The sequence below is a fragment of the Budorcas taxicolor genome, chromosome 10 (assembly GCF_023091745.1).
Source record: "Budorcas taxicolor isolate Tak-1 chromosome 10, Takin1.1, whole genome shotgun sequence".
Classification (NCBI taxonomy): Eukaryota; Metazoa; Chordata; class Mammalia; order Artiodactyla; family Bovidae; genus Budorcas; species Budorcas taxicolor.
Genome location: NC_068919.1, coordinates 60,377,438 through 60,398,826, shown reverse-complemented (window position 1 = coordinate 60,398,826; position 21,389 = coordinate 60,377,438). Strand labels below are relative to the sequence as shown.

General features: G+C 40.7%; 1 protein-coding gene and 1 non-coding gene across 3 annotated transcripts; one reads left to right on the top strand and one right to left on the bottom strand.

Moving 5' to 3' along the window:
- Positions 1–493: 493 nt before the first annotated feature.
- Positions 494–625, bottom strand: LOC128054891 (small nucleolar RNA SNORA72). Its single transcript, XR_008200039.1, has one exon. It is a non-coding gene; the product is annotated as a small nucleolar RNA SNORA72 (small nucleolar RNA).
- A 3,279-nt stretch (positions 626–3,904) lies between these two features.
- Positions 3,905–15,781, top strand: DUT (deoxyuridine triphosphatase). Of its 2 annotated transcripts, none has more exons than XM_052646906.1 (7): positions 3,905–4,015; positions 4,977–5,115; positions 7,172–7,263; positions 8,832–8,876; positions 14,230–14,304; positions 14,478–14,548; positions 15,453–15,781. In XM_052646906.1, the coding sequence occupies exons 1-7, from the start codon at positions 3,937–3,939 to the stop codon at positions 15,507–15,509; spliced, it is 558 nt and encodes a 185-aa protein (XP_052502866.1). In that variant the 5' UTR covers positions 3,905–3,936; the 3' UTR covers positions 15,510–15,781. The 2 variants fall into 2 exon arrangements, with proteins under 2 accessions (XP_052502866.1, XP_052502865.1); XM_052646905.1 differs by lacking the exon at positions 3,905–4,015 and adding an exon at positions 4,211–4,445.
- Positions 15,782–21,389: the final 5,608 nt, after the last annotated feature.

Below are 21,389 nucleotides of genomic sequence, written 5' to 3'. Positions count from 1 at the left end.
ATCTTAAAAAATGATGGATTAAGCATGCATGTTTTAACTTATCTAAAACAACAGAATCAGAGAGTAAAACTGAAATAATTAAATAATTAATTTAAACAAAATTAATAATAAAAGTTAAAAGAAGACAAGAAGAGGTAAAAAGAAAACAGAGTATTTTAAAGGAACCCAAATTAAGATAAATTTAAACCCATTATGGAACTTACATGCTAGTACAAGAAACATACATGTGAAATAAGTATGTAAATAATTTCATATAATATTGTGCTATGAAGAAAAATCAAATAGGGTAAAACATTAGGTAGTGCTTAGAAGACCATTTTTATTTATTTTTAAAAATTTTACAATTCACTTAATGGCAACTGGCAATCATCAAACTAGCAATGGTTATCTTCAAACATTTTCACACTAGCCGTGCTATCATTTCTCAAGATTGATCAGATACCTAGAGTCACAGACATTTCACACACAAGATGCATCATATAAATCAGACTTGGTTTATCACCAGCATTTATAAAACCAGACTTAGGAAAAGAAGTAGATCTGGGGACACATGCATGGTCTTAATATAGCAAATGTTTAGCCTGCCTTAACTATTAGGAAATCAGAACAGCGAGAATATTCGCAGACTATTTTTAGATAAGGAAAGATCTGAAAGAGGGAGGAAGAAAGACTCTACAAGGCTTTTTATCTTGAGCAAGAGAAAAGGTTGAAAAGAGAAGAGGCTACAAAGAAGAGATTGAAAAGACAGTAGGCGAGGTGGGAAGAAAACCAGAGTGTGGCTTGGTGAAGAAATGTTTCAATAAGGTGGGCACAATCAACTGTGACACTAAGGACGCCTGGTTAATTTTTTACACACATCTTTCCCAGACCTGGAGAACACAGCCAGGCTCAGTATTAAGAAGAGTTTCATAGTCTCATTAGGCATACATAAACCTAGAGTGGCTAAGTGTAAGGTCTCTGAAGTCAAATTCAACCTGAAGTCGAATCCTAGCTCTGTCTCTGGTTGTGAGCTATGTGGTCTTAGGCAAATTATTTGACCTCTGTGTGCTTTAATTTCCCCATCCATAAAATGTGGATAGTAACAGCACTTGTTTTCTCTGGCTGTTGCGATTAAACAAGTTAATATTTATAAAACACTTAGAATATACGTGAAATATAAAGTAATCATCATGTATGTCCTTGTTAAAAAGTGAAAAATCTCTAAGATAGCAAAGACAGAAAGGACAACTTTGCTTATAGAGTACAGACTTGCATTCTCAGTAGGTTCACATTGGCACAAGACTGAAGTAAATTATCACCATGACTGATAAGATAATTATATTCTGATAAACATATGGCATGAAATAAACTATGGCTAGAATATATTTAGTTCTTCTTTACTGTAGTATCCTGAATTTAAGGTGTATGTAATTTTATATAAAATTTTTCAGTTGTCATAAGGAATATTCTTCAAATGTTTGGTGGTTCAGATCCCTAACCTGTTACTCTTTTTCAGTTGGATTATGCCCTTTTCTCTTTTCAATCTAAAATAAACTCAGATGGAAAGTGATATTAATAAAACTTTCAGTCTCCACATTAACAGAAGAAATAGCTGAATACTTCCTTGGTGCTAGGTATTATAAGGAGCCAAACAAATCATTTTTGTGTAAAACACTGAGGTAGGTGCTTTGAAGGATTCATAAAAATTTATGACTCTAACTAATGCGAAAGATAAAATGCATGTACTTGAGATAATTGCACAGTGGGAGTATACGGCTAATGAATGATATGGTAAGTGTTATAAAAGATAAGGCAGGGTTTATTACTGGCTCTAAGGAAGTTTCATGAATGAAGTGAGATTTTTGTGTGGGCCTGGGTAAAGGGAAACATTAGTTACTATATTTTAGAATATACGAACACTCAAACTACCTTTAATGCAAACTTTCTTAGAAAATTGCTAGAGAAAGTATTTCAGCAAAATGAGGAAGTAAACTAAGAAAATACTAGATCCATAAGACCAGGACTCCAATATAAGACAGGCACAAAGTGAAGTCCCAGGATGTCAGCTATTCAGCAGGACTAGATCATTTGTGCAGATGAGAGCAAGAGAATAGAGGGAAGGAAAATTGGAACTGATTGGAGATTTACATCTCAGTGTTTCATCTGAAGTGATAGATGTTTGAGGTATAGAATCCTCTGAACATTTGGAATAAACAAGCAGTGGGTGAAGCAAAAACACCATCACCAATAAAAAGATAGAAAAACAAGGCAATTATTAACTTGAAGGTGACAGGTGTAAAAAAAAAGAAATAATCATATATTGTCCCCACAGTCAATATTTACTAGTCACGATAATGTAAATACTAACTGCGGACTTATACAGAAGATCATTACAAAACTATGAACAGAAAGCAGTGGAGAGGAGGTTAAAAGACTTAATTCTCAACTACTCTAATCCACAAGGTAATTTCTAGGCCATTTAAATAGCAACGTATAATTTGGGCACAGGTGGGGAGGTAAATACCAATAGAAAAAGTCAAAAAAATAGTTGAAAGTATTGCCCCTGAGTGAGAGCTGAGAGACTGTATTCATGGAGGGACTGGGAAGGGATTGATGTTGTTCATTGTAGGTTTGAAAAAGCATTATATGGAGAAAAAAACCTTTCGATTAAAAATTAAAAGAATGGAAAAAATAGAAAAATCGTAAGACTTTGAAAAGTGATCATATACAGGGTCTGGATGGAACCAGAGATCTATCATTTATTCATATAATGAAGGAGCTCTCATCACTCATTCATTCATTCATATAATGAATGAGATCTCTTATCACTCATTCATTCATTTATGTATCAAATAGTTCTCAAGCAACACTTTGAGCCAGGCACTAAACCAGGCCCCAGGAATACAATGGTGAATGAAGACACATTTGGTCCCTGTCCTTATGCAGCTTATGTCCACTACAGCAAATAAACAATGAATGAGAAAATAAATACAAAGAAGAGACACAGCCTGTAGCAAGAAGTTGTGTGACTAGGGAAAAAAAAAGTGTGCTAGAATGGTGGTGAAGGGAAAAAAGGGTAACTACTTTAGTTGTTTATCAGGGTGGGTCTTTCTCAGATGAGTGAGACTTGAAAAGGCATAAACCAAGGAAAGATGTGTACAGACTTGCAGGCAGGAAAGGCTGGTGGGTCTAGAAACTGTGGCCCTGAGCAACAGAAGTGAGTCATATGATGGCTCTAGAGGCGGTTGAAGAAGTCCTAGATCACGTTGCTATAGATATAAATTTGCTAAGTCCTCAGAGTATAGATATTTGAAGCCATGGGAGAAGACTATATAGAGCATAACCCATAATCTCTTCCAGAGGAATTCCAACATTTAAGAGGAAGAGCCAGTAAGAGACTGAAAAGGTGGGGGTTGTAAAGAAAGGCAAAGCAATGAAGTCCGAAAACTCCCCAACAATACCCTAACATTTCTGTCATTTTCCTAACTGCCCTACAGGTTTGTATTTCTTTTGACAAAATGCATTACAATTTGAGACTTTACCGTCAGTTCCAGACGTAAGTGAAGATACCTGAACCCTAGAAAAATCTATTTTAAATTACCTGAAAAGTTATTTACTCATCCCCACTGTAAATTACACCAGCGTGGCCCGGGACCTTTGTTCGAATACAGCCACAGCGTTTCTCCTCTGTGCTCCTGTGGGGCCATCCCAGAGTGCTAAGATTTCAACTGAGATGTCCCCGTGGTATCCTCAAGACTCTGGTATCCCCAGCCCCTCTGAGAATAAACAGCAATCCCATCCTGCACTGTGTTGGAAGGAAACTGAACTCGCTGCCTTGCCCATCGCCTAGGGCGCAGCACTGAGCGCCGTGCCCGTCCCGGGCATCGTGATGCGGTTCCGCTCCTTTTGCAGAGGGTGGGGGGAGTGGAGTGCCTCGAGACTGGAACCTGGCGAATCATGGCCGCGGGCGGCGCCGCCCCAGATAAACCGGCGGAGCGCAGGGCCGGGACCTCGGAAAACCGGCGCCAGATGAAAGGTGCGAGTGGAGAGAGGGAGAGGGCGAGGCAAAGGCGGCCGCGAGATTCGAGACGCCGAGAGCGCAGCTTCCCGGGAGGGCCTGCGGCCAGCCCGAGGGCTGTCGAGGCGCCGCCTCCGTGCGCCCCTCGTCAGACGGCGGCAGTTACTGCTTCCGAGGTCATTGGGCTGGCGCGCGCCCGCACGAGCTGCGCCCAGACTCGGGCAGATGACTTCCCTCTGCCCTCGCCCAGTGCTCGGCCACCACTTCATTCCGTCTTTGCTCCGCTCGGTGTTTAACAGCGCGCGCCGCGCACGGCCCGGGGCGGAGGCCGCGGGGCTCTCCCGGCCAGGCCCGCCCCTGGACCCCACCCCGCGGGGATCCGTGCTGCTCCCGGCGCTCCGGCTGCTCTCCCGCGGCCGCAAGCTGAGCCGAGGCGGCCGCGGCTCCAGTAATGTCGGGACCCAGGCTGGCAGCACACGCTTTCCAAGGCGGGGGGAGGCAGGGAGCCCGGCTGGCGGCCCGCGCGCCCGACACCGAGCGGGAATCGGCTGCACCAGAGGAAGTTGTCGGGCTTCAGGCGGAGGGGCAAGTGGGAGGGCGCGCGGCCTTAGCGGGCGGGAGCCAGTCCATTCGAATTCCCTCACAGGGAAGGAGGGTGGTTTTCTATGTGGGGATGAGGGGAAGGCCACAGAAGCTGCCACTGGATTTGGATCTAGGCACTGAGTATACAAAGTTTTGAGAGGCTCCGTATTTTCCGTTCCCAAATCTGTCTTCTGAGAAAGATTTCCAGCCCCAAATTTGAGGCCTATCTCCCTTCTCAGCACTGACTGTGGGTTGGTCCGGGGGGGATAGGGGACGGGGGCGGGGCGAGGTTGGCGGGAAGTTTAGAATTCATCCGCGCGCTCTCTTTCTCTCTCTCTCTTGTTCCCCCTGCTCCCGCTTGTGCCCACGTTCTACGCTGCCATGCCCTGCTCTCAAGAGGCACAAGTCGTCTCCCCCAGCAAGCGGGCCCGGGCCACGGAGGCGGGAGATATGCGTCTCCGCTTTGCCCGGCTCTCAGAGCACGCCACAGCCCCCACCAAGGGGTCCGCACGCGCCGCGGGCTACGACCTATACAGGTGAGTGGGCACCCTGTCCGCCCGCGCCCCGGAGGAAGGCCGGCCCGGGCCCGGAGGCTCGCCTTCTATCCCATGGTCCCGACTTCGCGCAGAGAAGTCCCGATTTCCGAGTGATAGAGCTCTCAGGTTAGCTTACATGCCGGCTTGCTGCTGCAATTTGAAACAGTCATTGAAAAGTGCAGAAACAGACGCATTTTGCATTATATAGGGTTTTTGCCTTTTGGGGAAGTGGGGGCCCACAGCGTGGCACGTGAGGTCCTGTTTCACTAGCCCGGGATGGCACCTGCACCCCCCTGCAGTGGAAGACTGGAGTCTTAACCACTGGACCGCCACGGAAGTCCTGCTTTTTTTTTAATGTTGAAAATTTTAGCTTTCCTCTTTAGCATAAATTGAGTACGGATTTGGGCAGATGTGTGGAATGGTAAATAGCAATAAACGACCGCCCAGGTGTTATTTTATTTTGCAACATTTTTTGCGTCCTTTCCAAGTGGAAGGTAGAGATGAAGAAGGCCCACTTTGGCCTTCAAGTAGTGGCCCGAGAGTGGTACTGTGGTCAGTAGAAAGAAAAGCTATGCTGGGAGCCGAGGTTCTTAGGTAATAAAATACCCAGGAAAGATGAGTGAAAGTTGCTTCTGCTTTAAGGGTTAGTAAGTTAAGTTCCCCCCAAGGACTTGCCCAAAGTCTGAATATGAAAAGTAGGAATGTTAGTTAATACTACCACCTCTTTTGTACAGCATTTTGTACCTGTCCTAAAAGCTGTCCCATGTGCTATTTTATTTAATACAGCAATCCTGAAGTAGATGAGTGTTACTCTGCACAGACGTGGGAGTTTGTGAAGAGATGAATTGATTGCCCAAGGGCTTGAACATAATAGAGTTTTTGACCCTGAATTCAATGTTTGTTTGTTTGTATTTTAACCCCTTGAGTACTGTCCCCACTTCTTCAAACCATTAAGGTAGGTGAAAAGTGATCCTGGAGAGGAGACAGTGTTTATTACATGACTAACTCCCAAGCCTCGGATTTATTTTAAAGCATCCCAGGTAATTCTAATGTGAGAACCACTGGTATAAGTTGTAAGTACAGGAAAAGAGGAGAGAGGCGTATGTGATGATAGTGGGAGAAAAGAAGGAAAAAGTGAGGTAAGACTGATGCAGCTGAATGGGATACAATTCAGTCCCTTATTTCATGAATAAAAGTAGTGATGTAGATTAACTGCTCCACAGCTGGGCACTGTTGTGAGTCTGCGAAGAGACCTTAATTTAGGGTACTTTATAAACATCCTATTAAACATAAGACTTTGTATGTTGACGTGGACATAATTCATCTCTTCAATAAATTAGCGTTTTCACTGTTTCAAGAGAGGAAATTCCAGTGAAAGAAGTAAAGACACAGCACCATTTTACCAGTCTTACTTAAGGGCTCCAAAGTAACTTCCAGTTCTGCTTATTGTAAAATCTCTTAAATTTTTAGCAAAGAGGGCGCTACAGTGATAGCAAAGTAGCAGCGTTTGGTGGGTGGACCTTAGAGGATCAGTTCCTGGGCAGTGCCCATCTCTAGGACCTGTTCACAGTGGTCACCTCTCTGCCTCAGCCAGTGAAGTTCACAGCCACCGCTTGGTGAGCCTGGTCAACTACAAGTGCAGAACAGATGCAGCGCAGCTGGACACACCCCTCCCCCCATTCATGCTGCTCCCCACCCCTTTTTCTGCCTTCTTCTGTACATTTTCCCTAATGCCTAGAGGATTGTTGTGAGAATAAAATGAGTTGTACAATGGACTTAGAACTGTACCTGGGACAGAGTAATGGCTTAATAAATATTAGCTATTATTTGCTATTATCTGCCTTTCTTCGTTCTTTATCTTTTTTTGTACCATGTTAGTGAATCATATACAATCTAAAGTCTGCCTTTCAGCCCCCTCCTGCTAAAAAATTATCTCATTTTGCCAACACAATTTTGTTCAAAGGAAAATACGTTTACAGGTTGTCACCTCTTTTACCAAAGAATGCTCAGAGAATTACTATATCTAAATACCTGTTATCTTTCACTATTTTCCTAGTGCCTATGATTACACAGTACCACCGATGGAGAAAGTGCTTGTGAAAACTGACATTCAGATAGCCCTTCCTTCTGGGTGCTATGGAAGAGTGGGTAGGTGACTTGAGACACATAACCATTTGTCATGCTCTTCCTTTGTGATCGGTTCTTTCTTCTTACTTTCATTCGGGGTGTATAAATGAGGGAAGGGATATTGCTTGGCCTGTGTCCTAAAATAAAGACATGCCACCTGCAGTGGCAGTTGCAGTCACTTGAAAACTTTCCTTTTTGTAGCTACATTTGCCTCTCTTTGCTTTTTTTTCTACCCCGGATTCCTTACTTAAGGTTTTAGGACACTCACATTAGCCTAGGAGGTTGTTCTCCCAACTGTTCACTGTGAGAAAAACTGAAAATATAGGTGATGTTTCCAGTCTTACCACCAATCCTCCCTTCAGGCATTAGATGGCGTATGGAGTCAGATTTCTTTGTGAAGATGTTTATTTGTTTTATAAGAATAAAGATGCAGGGTTAAGATAATGGCACATGGCATCTTATATCACTGATATAAGTAAAGTTTCTAACCCCTGAGGATATCAGGCCCTTAGCCTTTCCCCCTTGGGTTTCCTCCCATGAGGTGTGCTAGGAAAGGGATGCTCTTCAGTGCACTAGAGGACAAGGCCTCATCGTGGGAGGAGAGAGGATAAAATGCAGGGCAAGCCAGCAGGTTTGATTTTTTTCTGCAGCAAGTCAGTTGTCACTGTAGAAAGAGTTTAAAAGTTCTTTTCAAGAGTCTAATTACTTGCTGACTGACTTCAGGGTGAACATAAAGGAGAAAATGGAACTGTGATCCCAGGGGGATCTTGTTAGCCGGAGTCTGAGAACTGCTGATACTTGAGCCTTTAAAAGAAAACTGAAATGAGCTCTCTCTCCATCTTTTTGGCTGCACTGACGGCATTTTTAGTGTACTGGGGGGGGGGGGGGGTGGATTAGGAGATGGGGTGAAATAACAGTGAAGGCGGAAAGGGGTAGCATTTACCGACAAAGTGCCTGATTTAAGTTATTCTGGAATAAAATACTAGAAGTTAGGATAATTAATGGTAGGCCTGTTGCTCAAGTCAGCAAGAGTAAGGTATAAACTTACCTTCTTACTCTGGTTCATTTGTTTCATTCAGATTTGTCTTTTGGCATCTGAATTCTGCCTAGGAGTCCCAAGTTCAAGGTTAACCTCTGCTACTCTGGTTGGGTTTATGCCCCTCCCCTTCTTATCCATACTGCAACATGCTCGGATCTCCTATCTTTTTTAAGTCCCTTCCTCTGCCCCATGTCCGTGCCAGCTATCGTCCTCCCTTTGTGACCAAACGTCTGGACAGCATCATCTATGGTTTTTGCCACTTGTTCACTTTCCATTTCTTTCCTGCAGACCACAGCTTCAGCACTTATCCTCAGTTGCCTAAAGACATACTGGAGTGGTTTAAGTTGGTTTTGAATTAAACCTTGTCAACATTTTTCTAAACTTTTCTACTTTGATCATACAGTGTGATAAATACATTTTTAATTCAGAACTGTCTGCTAAGGATAAGATACAGATGTTATAGGGATGAGAGTGACATGCTTAGATTATGTCAATTTTATTCAGTATTGCCCTTCTTAAGATAGTCAATTTCTGTTTGTTTGTTTTATAGCTCCTCGTTCTGGCTTGGCAGCAAAACACTTCATAGATGTAGGAGGTAATATATTTACATTTTTATTCTGTAAATATTTGCAAGTGTTTACTTTGTTTTTGCAGTAATCAAATGACAGATTTTATTTTTATCATCAAGAAAAGAAAATGGTTTCTGTTGTATCTTGCCTTTTAGAAATTTCTGTCCCTAAGTAAAAGATGATTATGATACAGTTTTGAATGCTATTTGAGTATGTCTACTTTTTTAATGATCATTATGTGAAATGTTGTTATTTCACTAACAAGCTAGACACTATCTGACAGATAGGATTTTGCCTTGGTTTGGTGATAATCTGCATTTAGTCCAAAAATGACTGTTCACAGAAGGAAGTTTGTTATTACAAGGAAAGGAAATGCTTTTATATCATTATTTAAGCCATTGTAGTTAGTGCTTCTCTAACAAGGCCTCTTAGCCCTCAGATGAGTGAATATGTTAAATTCTCCACCTTCTGCTGTTTTTATGAAGCTACTTTTTAATAGAAAAGGAAACTGACTGAGAAATGGGCCCAAGTTGCCTCTTTAGAAACTGAAATCCATCCATATGATTCCAATCCCCTTGTTCTTTCCACTGCAGTTAAAAGCCGTGGATCACCCTGCCCTGTCCGTCTACCAACCTAGCTCTGCCCTGAATTAACTTACTGTTCCCTCTCTGGCTGAGGCCTGCCCCTGGGCCATCTCCCTGTAGTGTCACTAGGTGGTGCTGTGGGGTAAAACAGGAGCCCAAAAATAGCTCTTGAGACTGAAGAGGAGCTGAATATAACTCAACAGAGATGGATAGCCCTCTGGGGTAGAGAATTCCCTGGGCTAATTTATGCTTGACTTTCAAGAATATTTTTACAAGGTCTAGTATGGTCACTCGGAGAAGGCAGTGGCACCCTACTCCGGTACTCTTGCCTGGAAAATCCCATGGATGGAGGAGCCTGGTGGGCTGCAGTCCATGGGGTCGCTAAGAGTCGGACACGACTGAGCGACTTCACTTTCATGCATTGGAGAAGGAGATGGCAACCCACTCCAGTGTTCTTGCCTGGAGAATCCCAGGGACGGGGGTGCCTGGTGGGCTACCGTCTATGGGGTCACACAGATTCGGACACGACTGAAGCAACTTAGCAGCAGCAGCAGTAGTAGTAAGGTCATGTAAAACGATAACTTAAGGATATAAAATATGGTATTTTTAAATAAGTTTCAAAGGGTTATGAAAGGAACATGGGCTTTGGAATAACAACTGGATTTGGGCTCTAACTTTGTCACTAACTTGCTAGTTATTGCTTAACTTTTCTGAGCCTCAGTTTCCTTATCTGTAAAATGAAAATTAGTGTGCTTGCCCTGAAAGATGGGAGGATTGAATTATAATGTATCTAAAGCACTAACACTGCTTGCTACATATTTTCTGTCCTCTGTGATTTTTTTTTTAACATGGAAACTTTTTCTTACTAACTTTTGCTCTATTTAAAACAATCCTCTGAAAAAAATTCATGTCAGAGCAATGGAAAGTTAGTTTGCCTGGTGGTTCCTGTGGTATTATGCACACAGTCACATTGTGGTGTGTTCTTGGATGCAGAGTATCTTAAAAATGTCTCCTAGGCACACATTTATCATAGTTGGCCACAGTTTTTATTTCAAAGAGGGATATTGTTAGAAATCCCAGGCTGTAAATAAGGGTCAAAGGGAAAAGTTGAGTATGCAGGATTCCGTTCAGAATTCACATCTGGTAGGTGTGGATAGTTTTCAGTAAAGAAGGTTTCCAACGAATGACGTGCCAAAGTCTTGACACAGTAAAACTTTTGCCTGAAGTCAGTTAATCACTCTGCCAGTTCCAATGCATGATTTTTCCAGTGATAACTTCAAAATACTTTCTGCTTTCTCATGAAGAGAAATACCCTTGATGTTTTTGTCCCTTATGTACGAAAGGAATGTCTTGTATTTTTTTTGACGGTCAGTTGCCTTTGATTAACAAGTAATAAATGAACTTGGAACTATTAGATTTTTTAATACTGTTGGCATTCATGCTTTTTTAAAAAGGAGTAATTAAGGACCATTTTTTCTGTCATACATTCTAATTGACTTGAAAGGACTTAATTTCTTTCAGTCTAGGTAGATCACCTGGCTTTGAGGAATTCAAGACATCCAACCATATGTGTGATAGGACTCCTTTAGAAATGTATGGTGTTTTGGTATTGTAGAAGACACCATAAAGTAAACAAACAAATACTTGCAAGTCATATGAAGAAGAGTTAAATATCCAAACAGATAAGGGGGGAAAAAAACTGATTATAAAATATAGAAGAGGACATACAAATGTGGAACAAACATATTGAGGTAAAAAAGCCCAGCCTCTCACTAGTCATCAGGGAGATGTAAATAAATCCATGAAATATCATCTTCTACTCATCATATTGGCCAGAATTAAAAAGATTGCTTCAGTTTGGCATTATAAGAGAGCTTGGAAATGGGCATTCTTAAATATCATGGATAGAAATTTGAATTGCTATACCTTCTTTGCAAAGTTATCTAGCAATATCCATTAAAATTTTAAATATACACACCTTTCAGCCCAGGAAAGTGGTTTTTTTTTTGGACACTTTGGTGAGAATACAATACAGTAATACACAAGGACATATTTAAAGGACTGTTTTGATTATTATAGGAAAAATGTAAAAACGACCTGAATGTCTGATGATAGGTAAGAACACAGTTACATAGGAATCATGGTGCTGTATTCCATATCTTGGATCTAAAAGAATGACTAAGATTCAGATATGTTACTCTCAAAGGATAGCTATGCTATTTTAGGTGAAAAAAAAAAGTGTAAAATATGTGGCTGCCTGAGGGGGAGAGTTGGGAAGCATTATTAGCTTTTACTTTATATGTATTTGTACTGTTTGGGTACTCTAAAAATTTTCTAGTAAAGAAGTGAATTCAGAAGTCAGCACACATGGTCTTTATCTAAGGCACCCTAGGTGAATGAGTGCTAGTCTGAGCACTCCCACTTGGAGATGCCAAAGCCTCCTGTGGTCATTTGTTCCAGCATGGGAAGCAGGGAATGACCTGCTGCTGAGGGGTTCCTTCCTTAACTCTGATCTGAGCCATTCCTGCAGCTGAAACTTTCTGCATCTAGATAATATAGAAAACAGCTGGTCCTATCTTTATATCCATTCTTTCAGTAAATATCAAGGACTAAGTTAATGATCAACTGTCAGTGGGGGAAAGAGGCCAGGCTTCAGTATTCTTTGAGTTGGTCAAAGTTTCATTGATGTAGAACCAGAAAAGAATAGACTGTTTCCTTCAGTCTAGACATGATATGAACCACTTTCAGCCACTTTTGTTTTATCTTTAATTCAGACTCTTAAGTCTTATGTCAGGAACCTTGTAAGAAGTATTTTAAGTTCAGTTTCACTTAGCCCTACTAATTCATTCATAAAGCACAGGGGTTCATCTAAACTTCTACAGTAATCCACTGGAAAAATCTAAAATGTTAGTTTTTCTGAGTATATTTCCCTGTGATGGAACTTTTTATTTTTTTTTAATTTTGCCCTTTTTTTCCCTATATGAGAAAATTGAAAGTGAATGCTTACTCTTGTTCTAAAAAAGAAAAAAATAAAACCAACTTTTTTTTCAATTGACCTTCAAATAACTATGAGTCTAGCCAACCAGCATTAGTACCCATTGAACTAAATTCCTGATTCTTTTTTTTCTTCTTTGATAAGAGTTTTTTGTTGCCCCAGAGAAGGGGGGTATTAAGAAGATGTAAGATATGACATGGAGCTGCATTTAATTAGATTCACATGAATCCTGTCTAGCATTTTACAAACTGAAGGGGAAGAATTAACATGTATAAAAGGAAATAGGCGTTGAGGGGAAAGATAGGGATAGGAAAGTGACTGCTAATAGCTAGGGGGTTTCTTTTTGGGGTAATGAAAATGTTCAAAAATTGATTGTGGTCATGTTTTCACAGCGCTGAATACACTAAAAAAATGTTGACTTGTGAATTATGTCTTAATTTTTAAAAAGGAAGTGAGAAGACTTGGTGCACCTACATTATCTGTGCTTGTGTTTGTGGGACGGTTTTGGATTCTTGGCCCAAAGATAAATGCTAGCAAGTTGGGTAGATGTACTTCTCTGGGCTGTGGCAGGGCCCTGGCTCAAGATCCTCTCCTGCAAAAATTTGCTGCCTTTGTGTTTATAATCTCAAACAGGTTCGAATTACACCCAGTTGTGTATAAAATTATACTCATTATTAAGCTTATGTGCTAATGTCTTCTGAGAGATCATGCTCTTAACAAAGGATGGTAGCTCAAATGGAAAGGAGAAGAAGAATGTGAAGTGAACAGTTCAGCTCCATTTTCATTATAAAAATGGAATGTTCTGATATTTGCTAGACTGCTGCTTAACAGTGTCAGCATCGACTTATTCCACCACAGATCTTCTGGCTTTTTGACATTTTTATTTATGACTCAATCATATTTCAGTCTGGATATTAGTGGGAAGCTGCTACCAGGAAAAGCCTTTAAAACCCAAATTGTAATTTTCTCCTAGTCCTTTTGGCAGGTATGCAGCAGATAGACAGTAGGATTGGAAGAGAGCAATTAAGGATGTCTTGGCTGAGACGCTAAGCACCTACTCCCAATTTAGAGTAGGTTAATGGTCACCATTTGTAAGGATGACAGGTTGTAAAATTAGGACCACTTTCAAAATTCTTATTTGAATTTTGGGCTTCCCTGGTGGCTCAGATGGTAAGGAATCTACCTGCAATGCAGAAGACCTGGGTTCAGTCTCTGGGTTGGGAAGATCCCCTGGAGGAGGACATGTCAACCCACTATAGTAGTCTTGCCTGGAGAATCCCCACAGACAGAGGAGCTTGGCAGGCTATAGTCCATGGGTCGCAGAGTAAGACACGACTGAGCGACTAAGTATATTTGCATTTTAGTAATATTTCTTAGCTTTGAGGCTTTACATAGTAGCAGAGCAAGATTCACATATTCATTGCAAGGATAAAACTTTCAGAGCTACATAGGAATGATTTTGAGGTAATTATATACCCTTAGTCCTCGGAGAAGGCAATGACACCCCACTCCAGTACTCTCGCCTGGAAAATCCCATGGATGGAGGAGCCTGGTAGGCTGCATTCCATGGGGTCGCTAAGAGTCAGACACGACTGAGCGACTTCACTTTCACTTTTCACTTTCATGCATTGGAAAAGGAAATGGCAACCCACTCCAGTGTTCTTGCCTGGAGAACTCCCAGGGACGGGGGAGCCTGGTGGGCTTCCGTCTATGGGGTCGCAGAGTCGGACACTACTGAAGCGACTTAGCAGCAGTCCTCGGTACCACACACTAAGCTAAGATCATGTTTCTTTTCTCCAGCTGGTGTCATAGATGAAGATTATAGAGGGAATGTTGGTGTTGTCCTGTTTAATTTTGGCAAAGAGAAGTTTGAAGGTATGTTAAATATATCTAATCACATCAATGTAATGAGTTTTCCGAGTTATGTATTAAATATGTCTAAATAGCACATATTAACTCCTCTGATTCTCATTGTATTGTGTAAGGCAGGATACAGAGAATGCATCAATAAAGTATCAGTAATAAATTGTTTTTTTTTTCCTTTGAAGTCAAAAAGGGTGATCGAATTGCACAGCTCATTTGTGAACGGATATTTTACCCAGAAATAGAGGAAGTTCAAGTAAGTATTATAAAAGCTGAGTAGGGAATACACGATAACATCTTCAGTGAAGGAAAAATAAAAATTTGAGGATCTAATATGCTATTGGTAACTAAATACAGATCTTTCTCAGTTTAACAATGGGATTACATCCTGATACAGCCATTGTAAATTGAAAATACCTTAAGTTGAAAATACACTTCACGCACCTAACCTACTGAACATCATGGCTTAGTCTAGCCTGCCTTAAACATGCTCAGAGCACTTATTAACCTAGTTGGACAGAGTCGTCTAATACAAAGCCTGTTTTATAATGAAGTGTTGAATATCTCATGTAATTTATTGACTGCTGTCCTGAAGGTGAAAAATAGAATGATTGTATGAGCACAGAAACTGTATCAGCATTTCACCCGTGATGGCATGGCTGACTGGCGGCTGCAGTCGCTGCCATCGCCCAGCATCACGAGAGGATCACATCGCATATCACTAGCCCAGGGAAAGGTCAAAATTCATTATTTGAAGCACAGTTTTTACCAGATGCATATCACTTTCACACCATCAAGTTGAAAAATCGTTGGTCAAACCATTCTAAGTTGGAGACCACCTGTAGTAGAATATTTGACTAGTCCTATTTTAAGCAAAATTAAAATCCTAGTTGTAGAACTTCTTAAAATGTTTGCCATGGCTATTATATCGCATTCCTTTGAATAGTAAACCATTTAAATAGACTGAAATTTACTATTCCCTTAGCTTTTTTGGTATTATTCAGTATTTTATGGAACATTTAAAAAAATTTAATTTTCTGTAATCTCCTTTTTGAAGGAATGATATAGCAAGAATAAAACTTTTACAGATTGAGAGCTGGAGAGACTTGAAAGAGGATCTAAAATTAACTATACGGCTCACTACCTTTATGTCTTTTCAGATTTTAGATGACACTGAAAGGGGTTCAGGAGGCTTTGGTTCCACTGGAAATAATTAAAACTTACGCCGAGAACAGGAAATGAGAATGTACTTTTTTCTTGAAAATAAAGACTTTGCTTCAATGTGTTTTGGTGTTTTGCATTTCTGTAAACTTAACACTTCAGCTTCTAAAAGTATTTGGTTTTCTTATGCTTAAGGAAAGGGTACCTCTGTTGGGATCCTATAGAAACCTACTTCCTTTTGTTTTTCTGCGTTTAGTGAACTGTGTGTGAACTCATGCCGTTTCTTTTTTAAATTAAATGCACATCATTATCCCCAAATCTGTATTGTTTAATTCATTATATACTACCCTTTCAGTAACTTATTTTTAAAATGCTTTGAATATCATAAGCAATGTATTTCATTCAATAAATTTGAATTCTCACAGAAATTATTGCATAAACTGAATTAAACAGCAATAAAAAGAAGTTATTGCTAATTCTTCCCTTCTCTTCAGTGATATAAAAAGTGTTTTTCTAAACTTAAGATTCTTTATGAGGTTGGAAAGAAGAGAATCCTCTTTTTTTTTTTCCTTAAGTTTTCCCTGTTTTTTTTTCTTTTTTTTAATCTTCCTTTTTGGTAGACCCCAGGTTAACTGGGTACAGGTTATTTGTGAAAGGAAATGTGAGTTGGGAATCTCCATTTGGTTTATTGCTCTGAATTTCATTCTGTTGGGGTTTCCCTGGTGGCCCAGATGGTAAAGAATCTGCCTGCAATGCCGGAGACCTGGGTTTGATCCCTGTGTTGGGAAGATCCCCTGGAGTAGGGCATGGCAAGCCCCTCCAGGATTCTTGCCTGGAGAATTCCATGGACAGAGAAGCATGGCAGGCTACAGTCCATGGGGTCACAGGGTTGGACGCGACTAAGCACACAAGTAAATTTTAGTAATGTGAATTTGCCTCACTGAAGTAGCAGTAATAGGCTGTCCAAGAAAATATACAATTTAGTACAGATAAATAGATGTACGGAGGTATGCCTAGACCACTGGGTTTATCCAAACCAAGTATCTGAGTAAGTATGTCTCAGCCGTATGAGTTGGTTTAACATCATCTATTGCAGTTTCTGGTGTGCTTTCCATTACTGCATTTCCCAAACCCCTCTGCACCAGGACTTTGGGTGTCAGCTAGGCTTTGTCAATCAGATGCCCTAGTGCGAGGCTCAGGAGGTACCATTTTTTTGGGGGGGGTGTCACACAGATGGAATGTCTGGAGCTGGCAACTCTTGGCTGCCCAGTTTTGGAAGCATGGATTAGAGTTTGTTTCTTCTGTTCCAGTGGTTCCCTAGGCCATGTTATACCTGCAGTGTATTAATAGTATTTTCCATTACTTTGGAAATATAACTATGGGTTATTGTTCATCAGTGAGTCATGAAATTAACTCAGTGGGTCATAACTAGTGTTAAAAAATACTGAACAGAAATACAGCAGAGGACAACAGGTCAGATGGGTAAATTCTGTGAAGATTATTTGAATTACATACTTATGTGCGCACGTGTTTACTGGGTCATGGTATAAATTATTTCTGAAGTCAGTAAAGTAAATAAATTCTGCTAAACTAGCTAGAGTCTGGTTCTGTGAATTCTGACCAATATGTAGTAACAGTTGAAGACTGATGTGACTGCTAAGAGATTCCGTCAGCTTAACGTTAAGTCCACGGTTAAGCACTTACAAACTGCTCTTTTCTTTCTCATAACGTTGCTTGTGGAGAATAGAAAACCACTTTTTTATAGGTGACACAAACAGGCTCAGAGACATTTCAGCTAACAATGACTACTATTAAAACGGGTCCTATGGCTTCAAAGCCCATGTTCTCTGCAGTATCTTCAGTCTTACAAGTGGGAGAGAGGATACACACCGGAAGACATGGTTAATGAGCTTCCTCTAGGTTTTTTGTACTTGGAATATGTTTCCATCTGGGTACCATACTTACAGGAAGATGCTCACATTTGAAGATGCTCTACGCTAGAGACCTGGAATGATATCCATGGGTGCTACATTTTCACCTGGGAAGTATATTTGTTGGGATGGGAGGAATGAGGGGCAGTTGCCTAGAGAAAGTCCCTGGAATATAATAGGTGTTTTTAGAATCCAAAGACTCAGATTAGGCTTGTCATATGTGACCTGAGGGACTGAAGTTAGTATCAGTGGGTTTCACCTATAGAAGATGGTGGCTGTGAGATAATAGAATATATATATTAGCCTCTGTCACCCTGGTGGTAAGAACATCTTTTGTTCTGTTATTGGTCTTTGACCTCTGTTCTTGACACACAGCTCCTGAAACCCTTCCTTGTAGTTTTGTGGATGACAGAAGTGTCTTGTTCTAATAGGGTGACTCAGACCCTATGTGGCTCCTGAATGAGGTCTGGTCACCAGAAAGGCCAGGCCATTATTAGAGGTTTAGAACCTCTCAATTCCTCCCATTCTCCTGTGAAGGGAGAAGGGCAAAATTGGAATTAATGATGGATCATTCCCATGTGATGAAGCCTTCATAAAATCCCCTAAAGAACAGCCCAGAGAGCTCACAGGTAATATCTGAGCCTATCTCCAAGTACACAGTGTCAGAATTGAGAAATTGTAGGACACCCCAGCTGGTGTCACAGAGAATTGCCTGGTGTAGGGAAAAGCCTGCACACATTGGGTGCCCAGAAGTGAAGTGTTTTCTGTGAGTAGTGGGGGAGACTCACAGGGAAGAAAGACATGGTAGGAGAGAACTAGGCTTTCGTCTACACAGGAAGGGAAAAGTCTGTTTCTCCTTTACAATGGCATAGAGCAGACTTGTGGAACTTCCCCCCAAAAGTGGAAAAAAGCAAATACTGCATGGGAAAAGCAAAAGCCATATGGGAAAGTACAATACAGTCTGTTCGGTTGAGATTTTTGGAGACATTTTCTATGTAATATATGTAAAGTTCAAATATTTTAGGATAATTTTACTTTGTTTTATTATGAAATACAATGTTTAGGCAAGTGTATGAAACAAATGTGGATGGTATAGTGAGTAGCTACAGTATGAAGTGAAGTGAAGTTGCTCAGTCGTGTCCGACTCTTTGCAACCCCATGGACTGTAGCCCACCAGGCTCCTCCGTCCATGGGATTCTTCAGGCAAGAATCCTAGAGTGGGTTGCCATTTCCTTCTCCAGGGGATCTTCCCGACCCAGGGATTGAACCCAGGTCTCCTGCATTAGAGGAAGACGCTTTAACCTCCGAGCCACCAGGGAAGCACCTAAATAGTGGTCTCGACTGGTTTGCTAGAAGTGAGAGCCTATGTTAACAAGGCTTGGTTCCTGAGCTCATTTGAGCTTTGCCTTCTTTCAGTATGCTAGATTCAGTTGGTGAAAGTGAAATATGCTTAGTCGTGTCCAACTCTTTTCGACCCCATGGACAGTTCTCCAGGCCAAAATCCTAGGGTGGCTAGCTGTTTTCTTCTCCAGGGGATCTTCCCAACCCAGGGATCGAACCCAGGTTTCCTGCATTGCAGCAGGTTCTTTACCAGCTGAGCCACAGGGAAGCAGATTCAGTTGGTAGCAAAGGAAAACCAGGGTATGTCATTTTATTTGGTAAAGTCTTCCTTTCCACTAGAAACGGCACCGTTTTTTTACTGATGGCCAAAGAGAAGCATCATTTTCAGAGGCAGGGCTGCACTTTGGTTATCAACTGTATATTGAATAGCAGTCACCGTTCTATCGATTTTTTTCCAGGCAGAAACCAGGCAGTTTTCCTCTCCCTTGACAGTTCTGCCTCACTCACTAATGATGTCCACTCTCCACTCCTGTCCTTGGTGCTGTATATGTCAGGAGAGAAATAGTCAGGGAGACTCCTACAAACTAATCTGATGCTCCATCAGTTAACTTCCTTGATGGCTATCCGTAGAAGTCATTTAAACAGCTGGCCTAGGTGGATGGTGAATAGAGGTGGGGGAAGACCCAAGATTTGGATCTCAGAGCACCTTCCCCACACAGCATTTCTTGCCACATGAACATCTCCATCCCACCTGGCTAGAAATATGTAGGTACCTGGAGTTTTCTGTTTGGGGTTAATGGATCTTGGACATATTGACATGATTACATGAATGCTGAGTCCAAGTTGTCACATAAAGTGTTCTCAGCAGAGTTTCTACCTACCCCAATCCCCTGGCTTTGACCACCCCCAAATCACACTTAATCCTATTTTTCATTTGCTCCTTTCCCCACTGCATCTTCAACTCCAGCATTGGTCCCTGTTAGAAGAGTACCAAACCCCCCACCCAACTTCATTTTCTTACTGCTAGCCTCTACTACATATTCCTAAGGCACATACTCCTAAGGGATAGAGTACCAGTCACAAGAATGCCAATTACAGAGGACAGAAATCATCCAGGCCAAAATTCAATGACAGTTTTAGTAGTGATATTTATAGATTTCAGAGAGCACCCCTGGATACAGAGAAAGCTGTACAATGCAAAATCCACTCTAAGAGGCATGTAATCACTCAAGATAATAGTGTGACCCATATGTAATTAGGCATTTGAAGCCATTTTATTTTCTGCTCCTTGGTGTAAAATATACCATTTTAGGTAACTGACCTGATAGTTTTAGCTGAGAAATACTCTTTAGTGTTATATCATCATCCTAAGAAGAGAGGTGAGTAGGGAGGAACAACTTAAAAGTGAAAAAAATAAAATGCCTTTTACTGATAAAACACATCGCCACTGGAGGTGGACTATGTGCATAGTGTTTTGACATTGCTCTTTTTCTTACTGAAAAGAGAATGAGAAAGGGAAAAATACAAGGAAAACTGTTTTCATGAAGGGAATCTTCTCCAGAAATACATGAAGGAAGAAAGGATATTGAAAATGGTCTCCCTTTATTTAGCAACTAATCTCGGTTAAGTTGGGAGACTTTTTAAAGGTCTGTGAAGTTTCCTAAAGAAAATGTCTAATAACTATTTACAAAAGTAAGATTACAGGGATAATTTTAGGTTAACAAATTACTAAATTATGTCTTGGTTTGATCCTAATTTTTTTTTTTTTTTTTTTTTAGTTTTAAAGTCTTTATTGAATTTGTTAGAATTTGGTTTTGGTTTTCTGGTGGCCAGGCATGTGGGATCTTAGCTTCCCAAGCAGGGATCTAACCTGCACCCCCTGCATTGGAAGGCGAAGTCTTAACCACTGGACTACTAAGGAAGTCCCCTGATTCTAATTTTTAAAAATGGGTTTTGTTTTTGTCGTTCAGTTGCTCAGTTGTGTCTGACTCTGCGACCCCATGGACTGCAGCATACCAGGCTTCCCTGTCCTTCACTGTCTTCTGGAATTTGCTCAAACTCATGTTTTACAGATCAGTAAAGCAATGTCTGGGAGAACATATTCCAAAATAATGATTATCTCTGGCTGTTGGAATTGCCGTTATTTTCCCTCTATATTTTAATATTTTTAACATGAAAACTATATTATTTAATACTTGGTTAAGAAAAACACTTAAAACTTTATAATGAAATAGCTTTGTTTAATTTTTATTACTTTCAATACTTTACTGAATATTTTAATATTCAGTGGGAAAATTATGACTAAATTGTAAGCTTTGAATAAAAAACATACAAGTTGGTGTAATGGTAAAACACTGGCTTTGGGAATTTTAGACCTAAGTTTAAGTTCCACTCTTTTACTAACTAAAAGATCTTGGGTAACTCTTTTACTAGCTAAAAGATCTTGAGTAAGTAAAATAACTTTCTGGATTCTTCATTTTCTTAGCATAAAATAGGAAAGAGTGCTTGATCATTTCCAGGGTCCCTTTCTTGCTTTGCGATTCCATGTAGTGAATCTTGAGCCCACACTGTATGGCTGTGGGTAACTACTGCCACCTGGTGGCAATTATCTAAAGTTAGGCTGTGTTTAAGGTATAAAATCACCACTTATTCACATAATTGCCT